The 17,763-nt window shown below is 45.7% G+C and overlaps 1 protein-coding gene across 1 annotated transcript in view; it reads right to left on the bottom strand.

Moving 5' to 3' along the window:
* The window catches only part of LOC149343519 (uncharacterized), a 32,987-nt gene extending 16,198 nt beyond the window's left edge, over nucleotides 1-16,789 (bottom strand). Inside the window, exons 1-2 of the mRNA XM_089546987.1 lie at nucleotides 16,754-16,789; nucleotides 16,617-16,689 (exon numbers count right to left, since the gene is read on the bottom strand). Of these exons, the coding sequence (XP_089403113.1) occupies nucleotides 16,617-16,689; nucleotides 16,754-16,789 (109 nt within the window). The remainder of the gene's footprint in view (nucleotides 1-16,616; nucleotides 16,690-16,753) is intronic.
* Between the last annotated feature and the right edge of the window lie 974 nt (nucleotides 16,790-17,763).

The raw sequence follows: 17,763 nt of genomic DNA, 5'->3' as shown, positions 1-17,763 counted from the left end.
AGGACGTATTTCGCGGAGCCGTTTCAGTTAAAGGTAAGAAGCGCTTTCTAATTGTGGGCGAAGGCAGGGCAAATTTGAAATCGCTATGTCCGTGCATGATCACCGAGCGTCTGCGCAGTGCTCCGATGCTGTGTGCAGGAGCTTGAGATTTAATCGACGATTAGGTAAATATTTTACGTGCTAGCGCGAAAATGTTGGCATAGAGCACCTGCAGCCTATATACATATGAGTTCTTCAATAACGTGAAATTCCCAAACTTTCGGAGCGTAAATGGCAAAATATGGCAAAAAACAATCTTAATACTTTAAGCTTTCTGTGGGTTTATTTAGCTCTTCCTTTGAAATACATAAGGAGTTTAGGAAGTTTGTAAATATACGTGCAGTTCTCTTGTTCATCGCTGGAACACGCAGGCCTCACCTTAGTGCGATACAAAAATTCGCTTCAAAACAGATTTGCTTGCCCAGTGTCACAATGTCGATTACCTTGCTAATTAATTCCCGGCCCAATATTGAAGCCTCAAGAACGAGGAGGAGCTCAAGAACGAGCAGAAGCTGCTAATTTTTTTCGCTATGATATGGTAGAACTCAACAAGGCGCTCGCCAAGGAAATCCTGCATCGCCTCAAGAAACTCACTCGTGGTTGCACGCTGCTTGAAAAACTGCAAAGATGACGCATTATGTAGTCCATTGTGCTCGGCCTGTAGCTTAAGAAAGCGTACCACCCAAAGTACTGTTGAGGCCACATTTAACGGCTCCAGTTATAACGAACGCTCGCTTATTAAGAACCATGGCGGTGCTACCATCAAAATATGCATTCAGACAATGATACTACATACTGTCGGGCAATGATATTAATATATATCTGTTGGAACGAATGAAACAAACGAAACGGTGCCGTAAATCTGGCATCGCAGTCGAAAAACTTGCGCATTCAGTTATTGTGAAATTTGAAGAACGCCTCCGAGCCCATGTGACGCCCGCCCTCGGAAAGAATATGAAAACCTGAACTTCAACAGGAAACCAAGACACTACCGACAAAACGGCGTAGTTTTACCCCATATTTCCGTCAAAAAACGAATTCCTTGAAAGGCGGCAGCTGAGCTGCTGGATGGCGCCGCATACTTAGGCGTAACGTGCTTCTGTGCACGAGGATGAACGGCTGCTACCGGCCGCTGTCCTTTACCTTCCGCAAGCATAGCACATTATTATACAGTCGAGCCCGTCTATAATGAACCTGAGGGTTACGCGGATTACGTTCACGGTATCCGAAGTTAGTAATAAATGAACGGCTCATTTTGCAAGGAGAAACGTTCTCTGAGAAAAGTGGCGTTTATTTCTTAAAAATGTATGTTACATATGGGCCTATTTCTTAGAAGCAGACCCTATCGCGCTGCTTTCAAAGCTCTAGAGCGCGTTATGTTCTCGGGCCGAGACCTTAGCGTCCAACAGTCTGCTTTAGAGACCCAATATTGCTACGGTGCATAGTCGCGATGCGAGGACGACGTTGTTTGGACGCTCAGCAGTTGACAACGACTAGGACGTGGCAGTTAGTTCTGGAGTGACTTGGTTTAGTGTGTCTGCTGACTGCGGTCTGTCGCGTGTGCTGCTGAGCTAACCCCCCCCCCCCCGGAATATTTGGTGGAGGTGCGGGGTATCACACCAGGACCTTGCCCTGGACCTCCACAGCGGTCGTCAGCTTCGAGCCACCACTATGCCGTCCAACACACCTCCGGCCACAACATCACCACCAGCGCCGACCGTTGTTGTGGCGCAGCCTCGCGACTCGGGCACCTTTTGTGGCACCGATGACGTCGATTTCGAGGACTGGCTCGCCATGTATGAGCGTTTCAGTAGGCACAACCACTGGGACGCGACGCTCATGCTTGCTAACCTTATTTTCTACTTGGCGAGCACGGCGTGTGCCTGGTTTGAGACGCATGAGGAGGACCTCACCTCTTGGGACAAGTGCAAACAAAAGCTCCGGGACTTATTTGGAAAGCCAATTGGACGCAAGCTGGGCGCTAAAAAAGTTCTTGCTTCTCGAGCTCAGCGTCTAGAGAGTCATACCTCTCGTACATCCAGGACGTCCTGCCTCTGTGCCGAAAAGTAGACAGCGCCATGTCAGAGACCGACAAGGTGGGCCACATCCTGAAGGGGTTCCCTGATTACGCTTTCAACCTTCTCCTCTGCAAAGATTGTGCAACGGTCGACTTCGTCCTTCAGGTATGCGAGCACTTCGAGCAGGCAAAACACCGCCGTATTGCCTCTTCTTCCGACCGCCTCCCGAACACGGCGGCGACATCCTCCTGCGAAGACCTGTCAACACTGCACCAGCAGTCCCATCCAGCTAATTTGGCCAGAATTGCACGCAGAGAACTGGAAGCTATGACTCCCGTCACCTTCGCCCCTCAGCCAGCTGACGCTACTACTGCGCTGATCTAGGTCGTCGTTCGCCAGGAGTTTCCGAACGTGGGCCTCAATTCTGGCCTGCCGTCTGTGTCGCCCTGTTTGCCAAACACCGCTCCACTGGTTGCTGCTGCTTCACCAACACCGACAATACTACCACGTTACCGCTACCGGAATCCTGCGCATTGGCGCACCTCGGACGAAGGCCCAATCTGCTTCACCTGTTCGCATGTCGGCCACATTTCCCGCCACTGCCGCTGCCGTTGGTTTTCACCGCCTCACCTTCGTTCCACTTACGATCGTTAGCCGACTACGGACCTAGTTCTAATTATGACCGCCGTGGCGACTACAAACCACGCCAGATGTCTTCCCGTGCTGAGTTTCCACATGCCTTCGACACTCCGACCCCGCGAATGTCTAGCCGCTCGCCTTCCCCTCAGGTTCACCGCTAAATTTACTCGCCTGCCGCGCGACGCTGCAGTCTATATCCTAATATCCCCGTTTCCCTCCGCTCCAGATGGTGCCTACATCACGTACCCAATCAAGGACGTTGTCTTCCAGCATAATGTTATCCTTCCACACACAGTCCTGACCATCACCGGCAACCGCGCCTACATTACGATTCTGAACTTTAGTCTCTCTCCCCAAGTTTTACCCTGTGGCATCGCACTCGCTTAACTGGTTCCTTTGGCCGAATGTACAGTTTCTGCTCTCACAGCTGAGCCTAACTCTGGTCTGCGTGCCCTTTTCCGCTCGGCCGCTTCACGCCCGGGCCCTACTTCTGACACGATCGCGGTGGATTTTCCACCTGACCACGCCAATGTCCTCTGTGCCCTTTTATCTACCTACAGTGACGTCACTGATTTCGGTGATCGTCCTCTTGGCCAAACTTCTGCCGTGTCCCATCGCATCAATACGGGTGATGCCAGCCCTATACACAGGGGGCCCTATCGGGTCGCTATTCCTGAACATCATGCCATCCAGACAGAGGTGGACAAGATGCTGGTGAACAACATTATCGAGCCTTCTAGCAGCCCTTGGGCATCCCCTGTGGTGTTGGTCAAAAACAAAGATGGCAGCTGGCACTTGTGTGTCGACTATCGTCATCTTAATGAAGTAACAAAGAAAGACGTCTATGCTCTTCCGAGAATTGATGACGCCCTCGACTGTCCACATGGTGCCAGCTATTTTTCTTGTATTGATCTCCGTTCAGGCTACTGGCAAATCACTGTGGACGAACGGGATGATAAGAAGACTGCCTTTGTCACCCCCGATGGCTTGTACCGATTCAAAGTTATGCCTTTCAGCCTCTCCAATGCTCCTGCCAGCTTCGAGCGAATGATGGACTCGCTCCTGCGTGGCTTGAAATGAACAACGGGCTTGTGCTACCTAGGTGACGTTGTCGTTTTCTCTTCCACGTTTGAAAGCCACCTACTCCATCTTGCTACTATCCTGCTTACACGTGCAGTACATGGTGTTAGACGCGGAGTCAATAATCGGTACTCGCCTGAATGGTCGCGTAGGCAGCTCATTTGATACCTGCCTCCATCAGCGAAATCACGAACCTGTCGCGGCGCATAGCCACTAATAAAGCATGTTTCTTATAAAGTCTCCAGATCACGCTTACTATGTGTAAATGGAAGAAAAAATTGCAGATAAATCTCTTACGCCGACCGCTATAAGACATATCCAACATTCTCGGACAGAAATTTTGAAAATTGGAAAATTGTGAGACACTGCTATGAAGATATTGAAGACAATGATTCATTCTTCTGATATGTGGCAAAATGCTTGTTTTAAATTGTTTCCATCGATCGCCTCGAATAGCTATTACTGCCATTGAACACAAATGGGGAACGATTTTGACGGCAGCAAAAACGTTAACAGAAAAAAAAATGCAAGACTGCCGCCTGGTCATTGGCGGATATGTTAATTGTTAGTGTGAAATTTTGCATTATATGAAAGATTTGAGCTTCTAATCGGTTTCCCGCCCAAAAATGCTTTTGTCTAAGATTCCTGGCCATGAAAACAGTCCAGTGGGGAAGGCCGTTGTGCAGCAGATGAATATTTCGGGCTTAAATAATTTTAAAAAGGTATATTGGAGCAACTGCAAAATGTCCCGGCTCATTATAAAAGCGGTTTTATGGCCTTTGAGATAGCAAATAAATTAGCATGAAATGGCCCACGTATAATGAAAACGGGAACTGGGGAGCTGTGTCTTTGTCGAAAGTAACGAGGCTTCAGGTTCCATTCTAGCTTGTATAGTGGAGCCCTTTTATCTTTACCAAAGATCAGAATGCATTTGAATGTAAGAAGACCCCCCGACCTTCCGTTTAACGACCGTTCCAGCTTCAGGGAAGCTGTAACGGCTCCACTATACAAGCTAGAAGCAAACCATGCAGCCTGGTTACTTTTGACAAAGACGGTACATTTCATGCTCTTGAGGAGCGTGGCCATGCAACGCTAAAAACTAAATAACAGGGACGACAGAGGCGCCCTGCGTTCTCATTTGCTGAGAATAATGCAGATTTACAAAAAATATCAGCTACACTGCCTTCCTTTGTTGCAATATTGATCCAGGTTTAAGAAATCAAGATTGCAATTTTGGAGGCAAATATTACTTTTCGCTTTGGCTCAGGCGACTTCATTCTAGCAATGTCCTCCGGCACTACACCATTGCCGCTTTAGCTCTCACTGGAAATTGCAGCGGTTTGACATGGCAGAGATTTTTAGTAGGAATCGAACATTCTACCAGCGACTACGTCTTGAATGTTTTCTAATAATAAAAGAATAAAAGGCTGGCAATGTCAGCCATATCGTTTTAATAAAGATGCGAATATCTACCACTCATGGCTAACAATGAATGTGAACAGCTGCACTTGTGAAGTGCGATCATTAGGTGAATTTAATTTAATTTGTAAAAATAAAACCTACTGTCGAAGTACTCTATCGTATAAGTAACAAATTCCAGCGTCGATCAAACAGCTCCACGAAAGTGTGATGCGGCTGCCGGCTATGACACGTGGACATGCCAATTTATTAGCAGAAAATCCGTGGCTTACCGATATTCTTTATGAATATTGCAATGCTTAGCTGCCATAGCAAAAAATGCAGATGCGGATTTAATGTTTATGAAGCCATGCCATGCTAAGGCCGAATCAAGCGCCAATATGGTGTTTATAATTTTGATGAGTGTATAATCAATCACCAATAACTTCGGCTGTTAAAGAAGAAGAGTGCATCCCTCGGATTTATTTATTTATTTATTTATTTATTCATTCATTTATTTATTTATTTATTTACAATAGTGCTGGTGTTATTGCAAGACCGTAGTAGGGGCAATTAGTACAGTGCAAAAAACAAATATAAACATATTATTCAAAGGCAGCAAACATGGCATAAAAGCAAAGGTAGGGAAAAGTGAATTGGCCATAGCAAAAGGATATACAGAACAGATCTTCGACAATGGTAGGCACAATTTCAAAATGCACTCAAAATCGCATAGTTAGAAGGGGTTCTCTTCTTGCCTAGATTTGCAGTCACGGTTGCTGCATCGCCACTGTGCATTACGACAAATGCTCTATCTGTGACACGAATGATGATAAGGATTGAGTGCAGGTGATGTTACGATCCAAGCGATTCCATTCACTAATGGAGAGAGGGAAAAAGGAATGCTTAAACGTGTCATTATGGCACACATACTCGGTTAGTGTGTTCGTATGTTTGTGCCGTGAAGGTGGCGATTGTGAGTACGTCATGTATTTTTTCACACCTATCCTGTACTGCTCGTGTAATAATTGAAACAAAAATTTTAAGCGCGCTTGTTTTCCTCTTGCGGATAATGTTTGGAGACCGGATGAAGCTGCAAGCAATGTTGGGGAATCTGTGCGCTTGTATTTATTGTGAATTATTCGTAGGGCTTTGCGTTGTATAGCCTCAAGTTTTGTGATGTTAGTTATTGATTGGGGGAACCAGACTGTGTTCGCGTATTCTAAGACTGGCCTTACAAGGGTTTTGTAGGCCAGGAGTTTAGAAGATACTGGTGCGGACCGCAAGCGTCTCCTGATAAAGAGAAGTTTCCGTAAAGCAGTAGACGTGATGTTAGCATTGTGAGAGTCCCACCTCAGGTCAGAAGACAGCGTAATACCTAGATATTTATGGTGTTTAGTTTTCGCTAATGGAACGCCGTTTACAGAGTAAGAAAAGCAAAACGGGAATTTTTTTCGTGTTACTGTCATACAAACGGATTTTTTAGTGTTTATTGTCATTTGCCACGTGTGACACCATTCTGTTATTTTTTTTAGAGAACTGTTTAACGACAGATGGTCTTCGCGGTTGTTAATAGTTTTGTAAAGAATGCAGTCATCTGGGAAGAGCTTAATGTTGCAATCAATGTCATTAGTTATGTCATTGATGAAGAGCAGAAATAACAATGGACCAAGGACTGATCCCTGAGGAACGCCCGACGTTACTGGATCTGTTTTGGATGAAACATACTCAAAAACCACAAACTGAGACCGATTTGACAAAAAATCTTCTAACCAAGATAGTAAGTCGCCTTTCCCGATAACAGTTTTTAGTTTTCCTAGCAACTTATTGTGTGATACAGAGTCGAATGGCTTTGAAAAATCGAGCAATATTATGTCTGTCTGGCTACAGTTATTAATATTAAGTGCTAGATCGTGTACAAACTCTGTTAGTTGAGTAACGGTTGATAACCCGCGTCGGAATCCATGCTGATGGGGTGTCAATATACTATTGCGCTCCAGGAATGAGGTTATGTGCTTCGAAATTATGTGTTCCAAAATTTTACATGATGTACTTCTAAGAGAGATTGACCTATAGTTTGAGGGTGAGGTAGTGTCCCCTGATTTATGAATAGGTATGATCTTTGCCATTTTCCAGTCTCTGGGCAGCCTTGATGATGAAATAGACTTGCGAAAGATAATACCAAGGTACTTGCTACACCATTCGGCATATCTTTTTAAAACTCATTTGGAATATCATCCGGACCTGTTGATTTTTTTGGATCTAGGTTCAGCAGAATATTGAAAATCCCGTAATCGGTAATTCTGAGAGGTTCAATATTTAGCAGGGGAAAATTGCAGGAGTCGGAGATGATGCCGTTATCTTTAGTAAAGACTGAAAAGAAGAAATCGTTGTACATATTAGAAGTATTGGCCTTATCTTGTACAGAGAGACCGGACTGCACCGTTTTACGGCCACGAAAATGGCTGCAAAACCTGTGTGGATTATTTCTCAAAAAACTTGGGAAAGTTACATTGAAGTAGTAGTCTTTCGCTTGTTTCGTGACCTATTTGAGCTTTTCAACGGCACTGCTTAATTTAGATTTCCTCAAATGACTACCACCTTTGGTCTTGATAGCTTTTCGTAACCTCTTTACATGACGCTGCGCGTGAATGACGTCTCTAGTGATCCAAGGGTTATTTTTAGCGATGCGTTTGATCTTGAGCGGGACAAAGTTAGTCATACAGTACTGTACAGCGCGTTTAAAGATAAGCCATGTAGCGTCTATGTTTGTAGATCTATCTGATGCGCTCTCGGCAAAGCTGTCGAATTCATGGGCGAGATAAATTAGGATAGCTGCGTCGTCTGCTTTTGCAAAGTTTTTTATGGTGGTGGTTGGACAGTGGCCTGTCATGGTGCATTGTAGCGGTAATTCACAAACTGGGATTTTATGGTCTGAGATGCCTTCGATGACGTGGGTTGCAACACGATGGACGGGGAAATGTTCACTGATTAAAATCAAATCAAGAATGTTTTTTGTTGAGCCTTGTACGCGTGTAGGATCGAGAACTATTTGATGGAGGTTAAAGTTTATCATCAAATTAATTACAGCGTCGGAGATAATTGAAGTGTGATGCATGGTAGTCCTGTCGACATCTGGTAGGTTAAAATCGTCCATTAGAATGATTCGCGAGTTACAACAGTATTGCTGGAGGAAATCTTGAATTACCGATATGCATTCGGGTCCAGAAGAAGGGCTTCTGTAGAAGCTGCCAATTATAATGTTGGTGTTGTTGCAAATAACTTTGCAGAAAACAGCTTCAGCGCCGGTTACTTCAGGAAGCATGACAAATGGGATGCGCTTTTGTATCATAAGTGTCACGCCACCACCGCGGGAGGCGCGATCCTTTCTGACAAGTTCGTAGTTCGGTGGAACAATTTCATCGTCGCTGACATCTTGGGAGAGCCAGGTTTCAGTAATCGCAACTATATCTGGTTCGTGCTCAAGCAGAACAGTCTCTAGGGATTCGACTTTATTTATAACGCTTCTCACATTGATGTTGATAACCGTCAATTCTTTGACCGTGCTCCCCGTCGAGTCATTGGTGGGCTTAGATCGGTAGAGTTTTTTTCCAGAGGTGGTTGTTTGGTCTTCCCATCATGTTCCTTCAGAGGTACTCGATTATTCTTCTCATAGTCCCAGACATATGATGTGATTGATATGATGATTGATATGATTGATATGGTGGGATATATGTGATGTCGACATCTCCATCTAAATGACAAAGCTAATTCTGCTTCATCAGATACATAAGAACGCATTCGCATCGTCGCATGCTGAAGAATATTGATCAAAATATTAAGCAATAGTTCATAACATGATCCTTCCCGACGACAATTTCAACTTACGAGAATGTTCCCCACCTTTCAAGATTCTTGAAATGAATGCAGATAGCTCCTCCTCTCCGGTAGTGTTGATGTCCCAACTGTAGGAGCCGCAATGGCGAAAGTGGTTGCAAAGTTCGCAAAGAAATGTGCACTGAGCATGGCGCCTCTTCTTTCCTTTCAAAGCATACTAGCTACACTAAGCAAGAGGCAATCGCAAAAGCTAATGAAAGCATTGATTCACATTGGATGAGGCATTTCTGGTCTTAAGTTCGTTGCGTAGAGTCCAGCATATTGCTGCGTATCATTGTAGTGTCCGTTCGTTCGCGCTGAAGCACGCAGGAAAGGGGTGTTATCATTTTTGTTCCTGACGCCATAAGCGACCGGACTAATCTCGATTGATCGCAGCCATGAAGAGCTGCAGCTACGTTTTTCCAGATTACTGTAGATGATCTTGACCTGTTATCTCGAAGTTTCCTCGCCGGCTTTAAATTGAGCGATGCCACGAGCGACGGCCATTCGTAGTTCGACGACTGTCGAGCACGTCTGTTGCTTACACCGCCGGCGAGTGATTCAGTTCTTTTGGCGGGCGCAAGTCAGCCCAAATAAAGAACTCAATCACTCAGCGGCGGCGTAAGCAACAGACGTGCTCGTCAGTCGTCGAACTGCGAATGCCCGTCGCTCAATTTAAAGCCGGCGAGGAAACTTCGAGATAACAGGTCAAGATCATCTACAGTAATCTGGAAAAACGTCGATGCAGCTCTTCATGGCTGCGATCAATCGAGATTAGTCCGGTCTCTTCTGGCGTCACGAACAAAAATGGTTTGGTTTGGTTTATGGGGTTTAACGTCCCAAAGCGACTGAGGCTATGAGAGACGCCGCAGTGGAGGGCTCCGGAAATTTCGACCACCTGGGGTTGTTTAACGTGCACTGACATCGCACATTACACGGGCCTCTAGAATTTCTCCTCCAAAGAAATTCTAGCCGCCGCGGCCGGGATCGAACCCGCGTCTTTTGGGTTAGCAGCCGAGCACCATAACCGCTGAGCCACCGCGGCGGCCGGAAGAGAAGTTACAGATTTTAAGCTTGAAACGCGAGTATTTGGTTCCACCCTTGTATTCTTTAACGAATATAGGAAACTTGTGAATAGATGCGCAATGGTGGGCCTCAGTTCCGTCCGTCATAAGAATTCACTTTCAATCTCTTTCCTTTCAGCACAATTAAACTACTGATTTCTTTGGTCATTATTTCCTGTCTTAATATATCCGCGCTATTGAAAAGTGGGGCGTTTAGAAAATTGGGTCTTAGTTTTAAGCGAACAGTTATGATGTGGAGCGAATGCAGCGAGAGTAAACGCCATGAAATAATGAAGTACATAGCAGTCAGGGTAGAACACCGCCCACAAAATGTGCGAAAGTCGAAACACAAGAAGATTTACATCAGACATCGTCAAGATTTATGCCAAGGTAAGCCTCTCGGGCAATGTATAATTCTCGCACTTGAGTAAAATTAATTCCTTCCCGGTTGTAGCAGCTTGGGAGGTGATTTCACCAGGACGGAAAGAAATTTCGAAGAGCACTAAGATCTTATCAGTTGCTCCACCATAAGAACAATAGTACAATGCTCAGGCTACCGCACCGTTTGGCAGGTGATCGCAGCTTTCTCAAACGCGTGGCTGTCACCAGAAAAAAAATAACAGAAAATTAACGGCTGCTTACGCCAAAAGTGGCGGTGAGTGACAAGCCCTAACTGTTTCGCGAAATGAATGAACAAATGGCTGAAGAAATGATGAGGCTATGCACATTGCGTTTCGTAATGATTGCTGTGATCGTGGTGGGGAGCTCAAGGTATACAACTCAATGACGAGAGCAGGTATTATTGCCTCTGAACGCAGCGTCCATTCGCTGCGTGCCGTTTCTGTTGCTAGAATCTTGCTAATGCTTGCGTTGTGGTCCGTAAAAGACGCGCATATAGGTGGAACTGGTCTTACACTGCACTGCCTTTTCAACTCAAGGTCGACAGGCATACTTTGAGCTCACGTTGAATGGATTAGACAGACTTCGAGAATTAACAGCTCCGATGTCATATCGACGAAAATGGCGCGAATCGATAGAGGCTTAAGAGTCACCGTGAGTATAAAAAGGTGACGCTTTTCATGGTGGCATGAACTGATTCTGATTATTTACACACTGACTGACTGCTTGACCGTGCTGATCAAATCTGCGCATTCCTGAACGTAGTAAAATCGCGATACGAAAAAGTTCTGGATCTATGGACTATTTTCTATGGGAATAACTTGTAGTTAGGTTTTGGTATTAATTCTATAGGTGGACATGAGAGGGCTTGGAAAAAAGACAAGAACTTTGAAAAAGAATGTTTTTTCCTTTCTTTGAGTAGGCGTGGAAGGTTTGATACCGAGCGAGCAGCAGCCTAGTGGGCTTAGCCAAAATAATTAGCAATTAAAAGAAAACGCGTTAGAGCACATATTATTTTATCTTACTGTTCAGTTGCGAAATAACTAGGGATTTAGCAGCCATTATAGAAAATTTACTACCTAGTTGATAAGAGACGCATAAATGAATTCGCCTCAAAATATTTGCGTGCTGTATTCATGTATGCTGCTTTGTGTTTTGTGTTCTAAGCGAGGTGGAGCCAGGACGCTGTCAGAAACATTGCGCAGTTCTACTCTGCGTGCAAACGCGGCTGCAGGCGGTGAAAATATAAAGCTGAATTTTTTTAATCAGCTGGTACATCCCGGCTGTTACTTATATATACCAAAAGAAATACGCGTCTAATATCGACATGGAGATTAGGAGCAATCTCAGGATTCCCCCCTTACCCAAGAACATGCACCCAGAAATAAACAAGGAAAGAAGACAAAAACGGACACAGGTGACAGACCGCATCTACGGTGACAAGTCTGATGAGGAGGTCGCCTACGTAGACGCAGCGGGTGATATACATAGTCAGTACACGACCGTCGCAGTAGTGAACGGAGCGGGTAGCCTCATTACAGCCGCAACCGTCTTAGGGACAAACACTGAGACGGCGGAGGAGGTCGCAATAGCACTAGCTTGCGTCGGTTCCAAAGCTAAATACTTCATAAGCGACAGCAAAGCTGCAGTCCAAAATTTTAGTAGAGGGAGAGTCTCTCCCCTCGCTACGAAAATTTTAAGACAAGCGACATTGAATAGAACAATCATTATAATCTGGACCGCCGCGCACGATTCTGTCCGCGGCAACGAGGCGGCCCACGAGGTGGCTCGAGATCTCTACCACCGAGCTGCACACGACGGTCCACCGCTCGTAGATCACGGGAGAGAAGGGCGACTAATTTCCTGTCAGGAAGTTACAGAATATTATAGACAACATCGCAGGTACTTTCCCCCGCCTAGCATAACACTCAACAATCAACAGGCGGTGGCGTGGAGGCGTCTACAAACAGATGTCTACCCACACCCAATTCTATGCAAACATATAATTCCTGAAATAGAAGACGATAAGTGCAAGAAGTGCGGAGCGAGAGGGTCCCTCGACCACATAATATGGGAGTGTAGCCAATCCCCAGGCAGGGCGAAGAACATTAATAGTAGAGACGCCTGGGAGACCTTGCTCCGGAGCTCGGACCCTGAGCTCCAGCTCACCGCCGTCCGACTGGCTGAAGAGGCCGCCGGGATACAAGAGATCCCGGCCAGCATCTGACGCGACTACCCCATGCGGCCGGATCTCTCCTGATCCTCCTCCCTCAACTGAGGGTATGGGACAGGGGAGGTCTGGGTGAGGTAGTCTCATTTTGTTGGACAATAAATGTTTTTCACTCACTCACTCACACTCTTTAAATAAAATATGCCTGTCCTTTTTTGCAACTGAAAAAGTTGTGGCAGTCCTGTTTTTAATTTCTGAAAAAAATTCATAGTCGCTAGTAGCCAAGTGCGGTGATGACACGAAAAAAATAAAGCGAAAATAAAGTGAACATGCGCGGGTGTTTTTTGTGTACATGATCGCACATTTCGACTTAATAACTTCTTGCAGCACCATTAGCTTATTTACTTCAGACAAAGGAAGTTTAGTGTGCCGGAGTACAAATTCAACGTTCCTACAATAACACCATCTGCCGGGTAGTAGGTTGCGATCCATATGTATCAATGGATAATGGATAATAGAGCAATATGCAGATTTCAAGTTGCTTGCATAGTCTTTAACGATATGATAAACTCTTTCACACAGCCACGCTCTCTTATAACCTTTGAAATCTCTACAGGTATGTACAATCCTGTCTGCCTGGGTGATCAATTTTCAAATTAATGTAGATCTCTAATCACGATGTAGCCACAAGAAGCTTCGCATTCTCTCCACGTACGTCAGCCTAGCGCAAGTGGTCTATGAACAGCGATGTCCAAACCGCAAGGATAATTTCTGCTTGCCTCGTCGCTCTGTCATGGTCAATCTCCTAGAGTCGCCCGTCTAGGTTGCCTTGATGGCAGCAAGAATACCAGCCTTCAAAGCTTGAAGGCTTCAAGCTGCTATCGGTTATAAATAAGTGCCTCGCTTGTGTGTGTCGTTCGCGGAAGCGCCTCATCAGATAGTCTCTTGAAGGCTGGTGCAGATCACTCAGCAGGCGTTTCTGCAGAAATACAGGTCGGCTTATTTGTGATCACAAGCAAGCCCACAATGTACTTTCTTATCTTTGGCGCTGTCAGCTTTCGAAAGCAAACTCCTGGGCCTCGCAACTTCATTGAACAAGCATGTTGAGCGGTCGTGAAAACGCAAGTTCTTTGAAACGCTGTCGTGTGCATACTGAGGATTAAAGGTCCGGTGGGCACTTCTAGCACTTTTCACTTGTTTGTCCGCGTGCTCCTTCCTTATGGCTTTGAATGTCGGCAGATGTAGCACCCTCCAAGAGTGCACACCTTCAAACAGAAATTTTTCGGTAACCATTGCACCAGACAACCTATAATATATGGTAATCAGAATGCTGGAAAATATCTTCTCTTTGAAAAACTGCGAGTGTACCTGCCAAAATTCGTTGGAATCAGCTCTAGCAACTATATTTCTTATTTTTCAACATTTTCGAGAAGAACTGTTTTCTTTAATCATTTTTTCCGTGGCTCAAATGTTCCTGAAATATTACATGTCCATCTGTAGCACAGTACCGATTCTGAAGTAATGACAGATGTATCGCAAAGGAACTGAAAACGGGTAACCTATAAAAAATTAGTCATCAATCTATGACATGTCTGTAATACCCCACTGCAAGAATTCATGCCTGCTATCCCATGTTTACGTCTCATGCATACCCAAGGAGCAACAAAAACAAAACTGGGGTACACTCAATCTCCACCTTAAGTATATGACGTGATAGCGGCCTGTGGGCCTCTATTACATACATACTCATCAGCTTACAGCAGTAAAATAGCACTTTACACGAAAGACCACATAACGTATAAACTCAAGCTTGTTCCAAGCCGTGCAAGCTTCCCTCCGCCTAATGTTCTTAAATTTATCTTCAAGCGAAGTGAATATTAAAGTTAATCTAGCAGAGACATGTGGTGATCTTCAATTCACATTGCATGCTACATTTCGACCACTCTCACTTCACGTGAGACGTCACGTTTCACGTGAGCGTTCTGATTTGCTTGAAATACCCGCGTGAGGTGATGTGCCTGTGACGTCACGACACTATCGACAAATCACGAATTTCTCCTGTCGATGGCACCGACGCTGGCTTTTCTGCAACACGAGATGTTAAGCCCTATTTGGTTAAAAGTAAGGCTCTCACCAAACAAAACGTTATACAGAGTTACAGTTACGTCACTTGTGAGCGCCCACCTGTGACGCAGCATGTACGGCACGTCGGCGTAGAATCATAGCCTCTTAAGGTTTTCTTGGCGCAAGCATTGGTTTTTACTTCATATACTTGTCAATTGTGTAACGCGTTCAAGCTAAGTTCGTTCTGGTGGAAGCAAAAAGCGAGCGCGCTAGCATATTTTTACACACTTTATGCGCACGACGAGCCAATAAGAGGCAGAGAAACTATCCTTTAAACTGAGAAACGCGTACACTACAAGTACGTCCGAACGCGAACAGCCAGTGCGAGGACGACTACGAATACGGGCCAGCACCTAACTGAGAATGCATGGCATAGAAAGACGCTCGATGCGTTCCAAAACCATAAGAAGCTGCAACGTTTCGAAGGAGTCTCTTTGCTCATCTGGTGAGCATATTGTACAGTACTGTCCACTGTTAAAGGGAACATGCGATCTCGTGGCCTCCGCGCTTCGCGGCGCGCTGCCGCTGATAACTTGTGGGAATTGTCGGCACAAGACGCATGTGCAGTAAGCACATGCAGCGACTGGTCTTTCCGCGCATGGGCCTCATGCCGCATATTCTCGCCGCATCTAGGCAGCAGGGCTTCGTGAAGGGCGGAGGACACGAAATCGCATGTTCCCTTTAACAATGGACTGTACTGCACATTCATAACCGAAGGAAATTTATTTCTCGTACACCGCCGTTTATATAAACCTGTATTTTCCTCACTGTGATGCAAAGCATAAAGAACTAGGAACTAGCGTTTAGCAGCCCTGTTTTTTTATTGTTGCATTTATTGCAAGCCATCGATTGCATTAGCAAGCGCCCTTATATGAGCTTTAATAACCTGCATTCCAGGCGAGAGGGTGTATTGGGGTTATCTGAAGGTGCAGCAATCGCCCGAGAGGACGTGGATGCAGCGACGTGCCTATACATTGAGCGTTTCCTTGTGTTCACGAGGAGGAAGGGGGGAGCGGGTTACTGTGGCTATTTCTTGCTTCAGCAATCGCCTTTTCTTTCGGTCTTTTATTTCTCATCTATTTGTTTCACCTTTCTCATGTCTGAACGGCGAAGTGATGGCGGCGCAGTTAGAGATACTCATTTTCTCGAAGTGCGGACGGTCGTACGGAGGGCGAAAACTCTTCGGACAAGGAAAGACAAAAATGGAGCCGATAAACGCATTCCTGCATTAGAAACATGTAGCAACCTCACAAGCAAGTGCGAATGAATACAATTCTCACGGAAGGCAAGAAGAAAGCGACTTGGCAAAAGAGTTTGTTTATGTTATGAACCAAGAAATCAGACTGGCAGGCCGAACTATTCTACGACACAGTAATAAGAACGGGTGCCCTTTAAAATTTTCGGAACGTCGAATTCACAAATAACGTCAATTTTTACGCTGTCTAGAAGCGCATGCGGGCACTGTGGGGTGTATTGTGCAGGTCACGCTGGGAGATACAAAGCACACCCTTCAGTTCATGGCTGCATGCTTACGTTGCGCAGTAATTATTGTTTGTGGCAATTTTCGTGTTCCGAAAACTTTTGTGGGCGCCTGTACGAGAAAAACATGCGCGGCTTAGTATCACAAAAAGCGGGATACACACTCGCGTACATGCAAGTAATAAGAGCAACGAGAACCAAGTCCGCCTCCGACTACTAGAAAGCGGGACTACGATAGCGTTATATGATTGGGGTGAGTTAAACCAGGTGTGGCACATGTTAGAACGGTGATATTCTCTAGGCATCAGCAGAGAATAGGCTAGGACATACTTGCCGGTGGGTGCTTACTTCGACAGCGCAGACACGTTTCAAAGACAGCGTAGTGGCGACTGCATCCGTGCTGCTGTGTTCATGGCAGGTGTTCGGCGGTGGATGAACCCATCACAAGCGTCCTTCATATCTTTCACTTTCGCAGCCTTTTCAGAACCAGTGCCCAAGGGCATCTACTGGGCTGCCCGTCACAATGTTTGCGCAAGTGACGTACGAAACTGCTACGAGCCATCGAAAACCGGTTCCTCCTTCTTCCTTTAGTGTCGGATGCCAATTTTTCGATAGATCTGAAAGCTTGCTCGACGGAAGGCATTGATCTGTTTTGATTGTTACTTCGGGAAGCCTGTGAGAGTGCACCTATTCAGCTGGCATTCAGCGGGTGATTTCTGCCATAAACTGAGTCCACAGGACCTTGCAGTGGTGGGACAGCACATTACCCGTTCTCGAACTCGACACCTTAGCCGCAAGAATAAAGGAAGAAGCGGTATTCAGACTTTCGGGTATACTATTTTAGACCACGGCGCTTTTGTGAGGTTGAAAGCAGTGGAGGAAGCCTTCAGCCCAATTCTACGCGCTACTTAATTCAAACTTTCTTATAATTCACTGCTGTGGCGTCTACAGGATGTCCAGGCTAACTAGAGTGAAATGGTTAAAATAAACTGGCACCCGTTTCAGTAATTATCATTATCAGTCATTCCCTACATCACTTTGCGGAGAACCTTTTACTTCGTATTATAAACAATAACACAACTGAATTTTGATTAAGGTGTGTTTCTGGGCGAGTTGGTTGAGGCGCATCTTGAGAAAAAACAACAGCGCTTGCAGACAAAGGACGAGAACAAGGACACAAACTGCGCTTAATTACAACTTTATTTCAGCAGGCAGCCGATCAGCACCTTCAGTGGGCCAGAGTCAGTGGGCACGGCGGCCCTATTGTGTGAATTCTGAGAACGTGTGTACCCGCTCCCCCGAGAAATTCCGGCTGTGGTCGCCAATTGTCCGCCTAATAAGTGCTCGTGCTATGTTGTAGGCTTTCCAGAGGGGGTTTCCAGAGTGAGCCGGCACCACACGAGCTCAATACCCCTATCGGAATTTATGCTGCACATTCTAATACCTGGTACGTGGGGTGATGGACGCGTCCGTGGGC

This window comes from Amblyomma mixtum, chromosome 5 (genome assembly GCF_055824585.1).
Source record: "Amblyomma mixtum isolate Tamu chromosome 5, ASM5582458v1, whole genome shotgun sequence".
Lineage (NCBI taxonomy): Eukaryota > Metazoa > Arthropoda > Arachnida > Ixodida > Ixodidae > Amblyomma > Amblyomma mixtum.
Note: the sequence above shows the minus strand (reverse complement) of the source record. Positions and strands in the feature narration are given on the sequence as shown.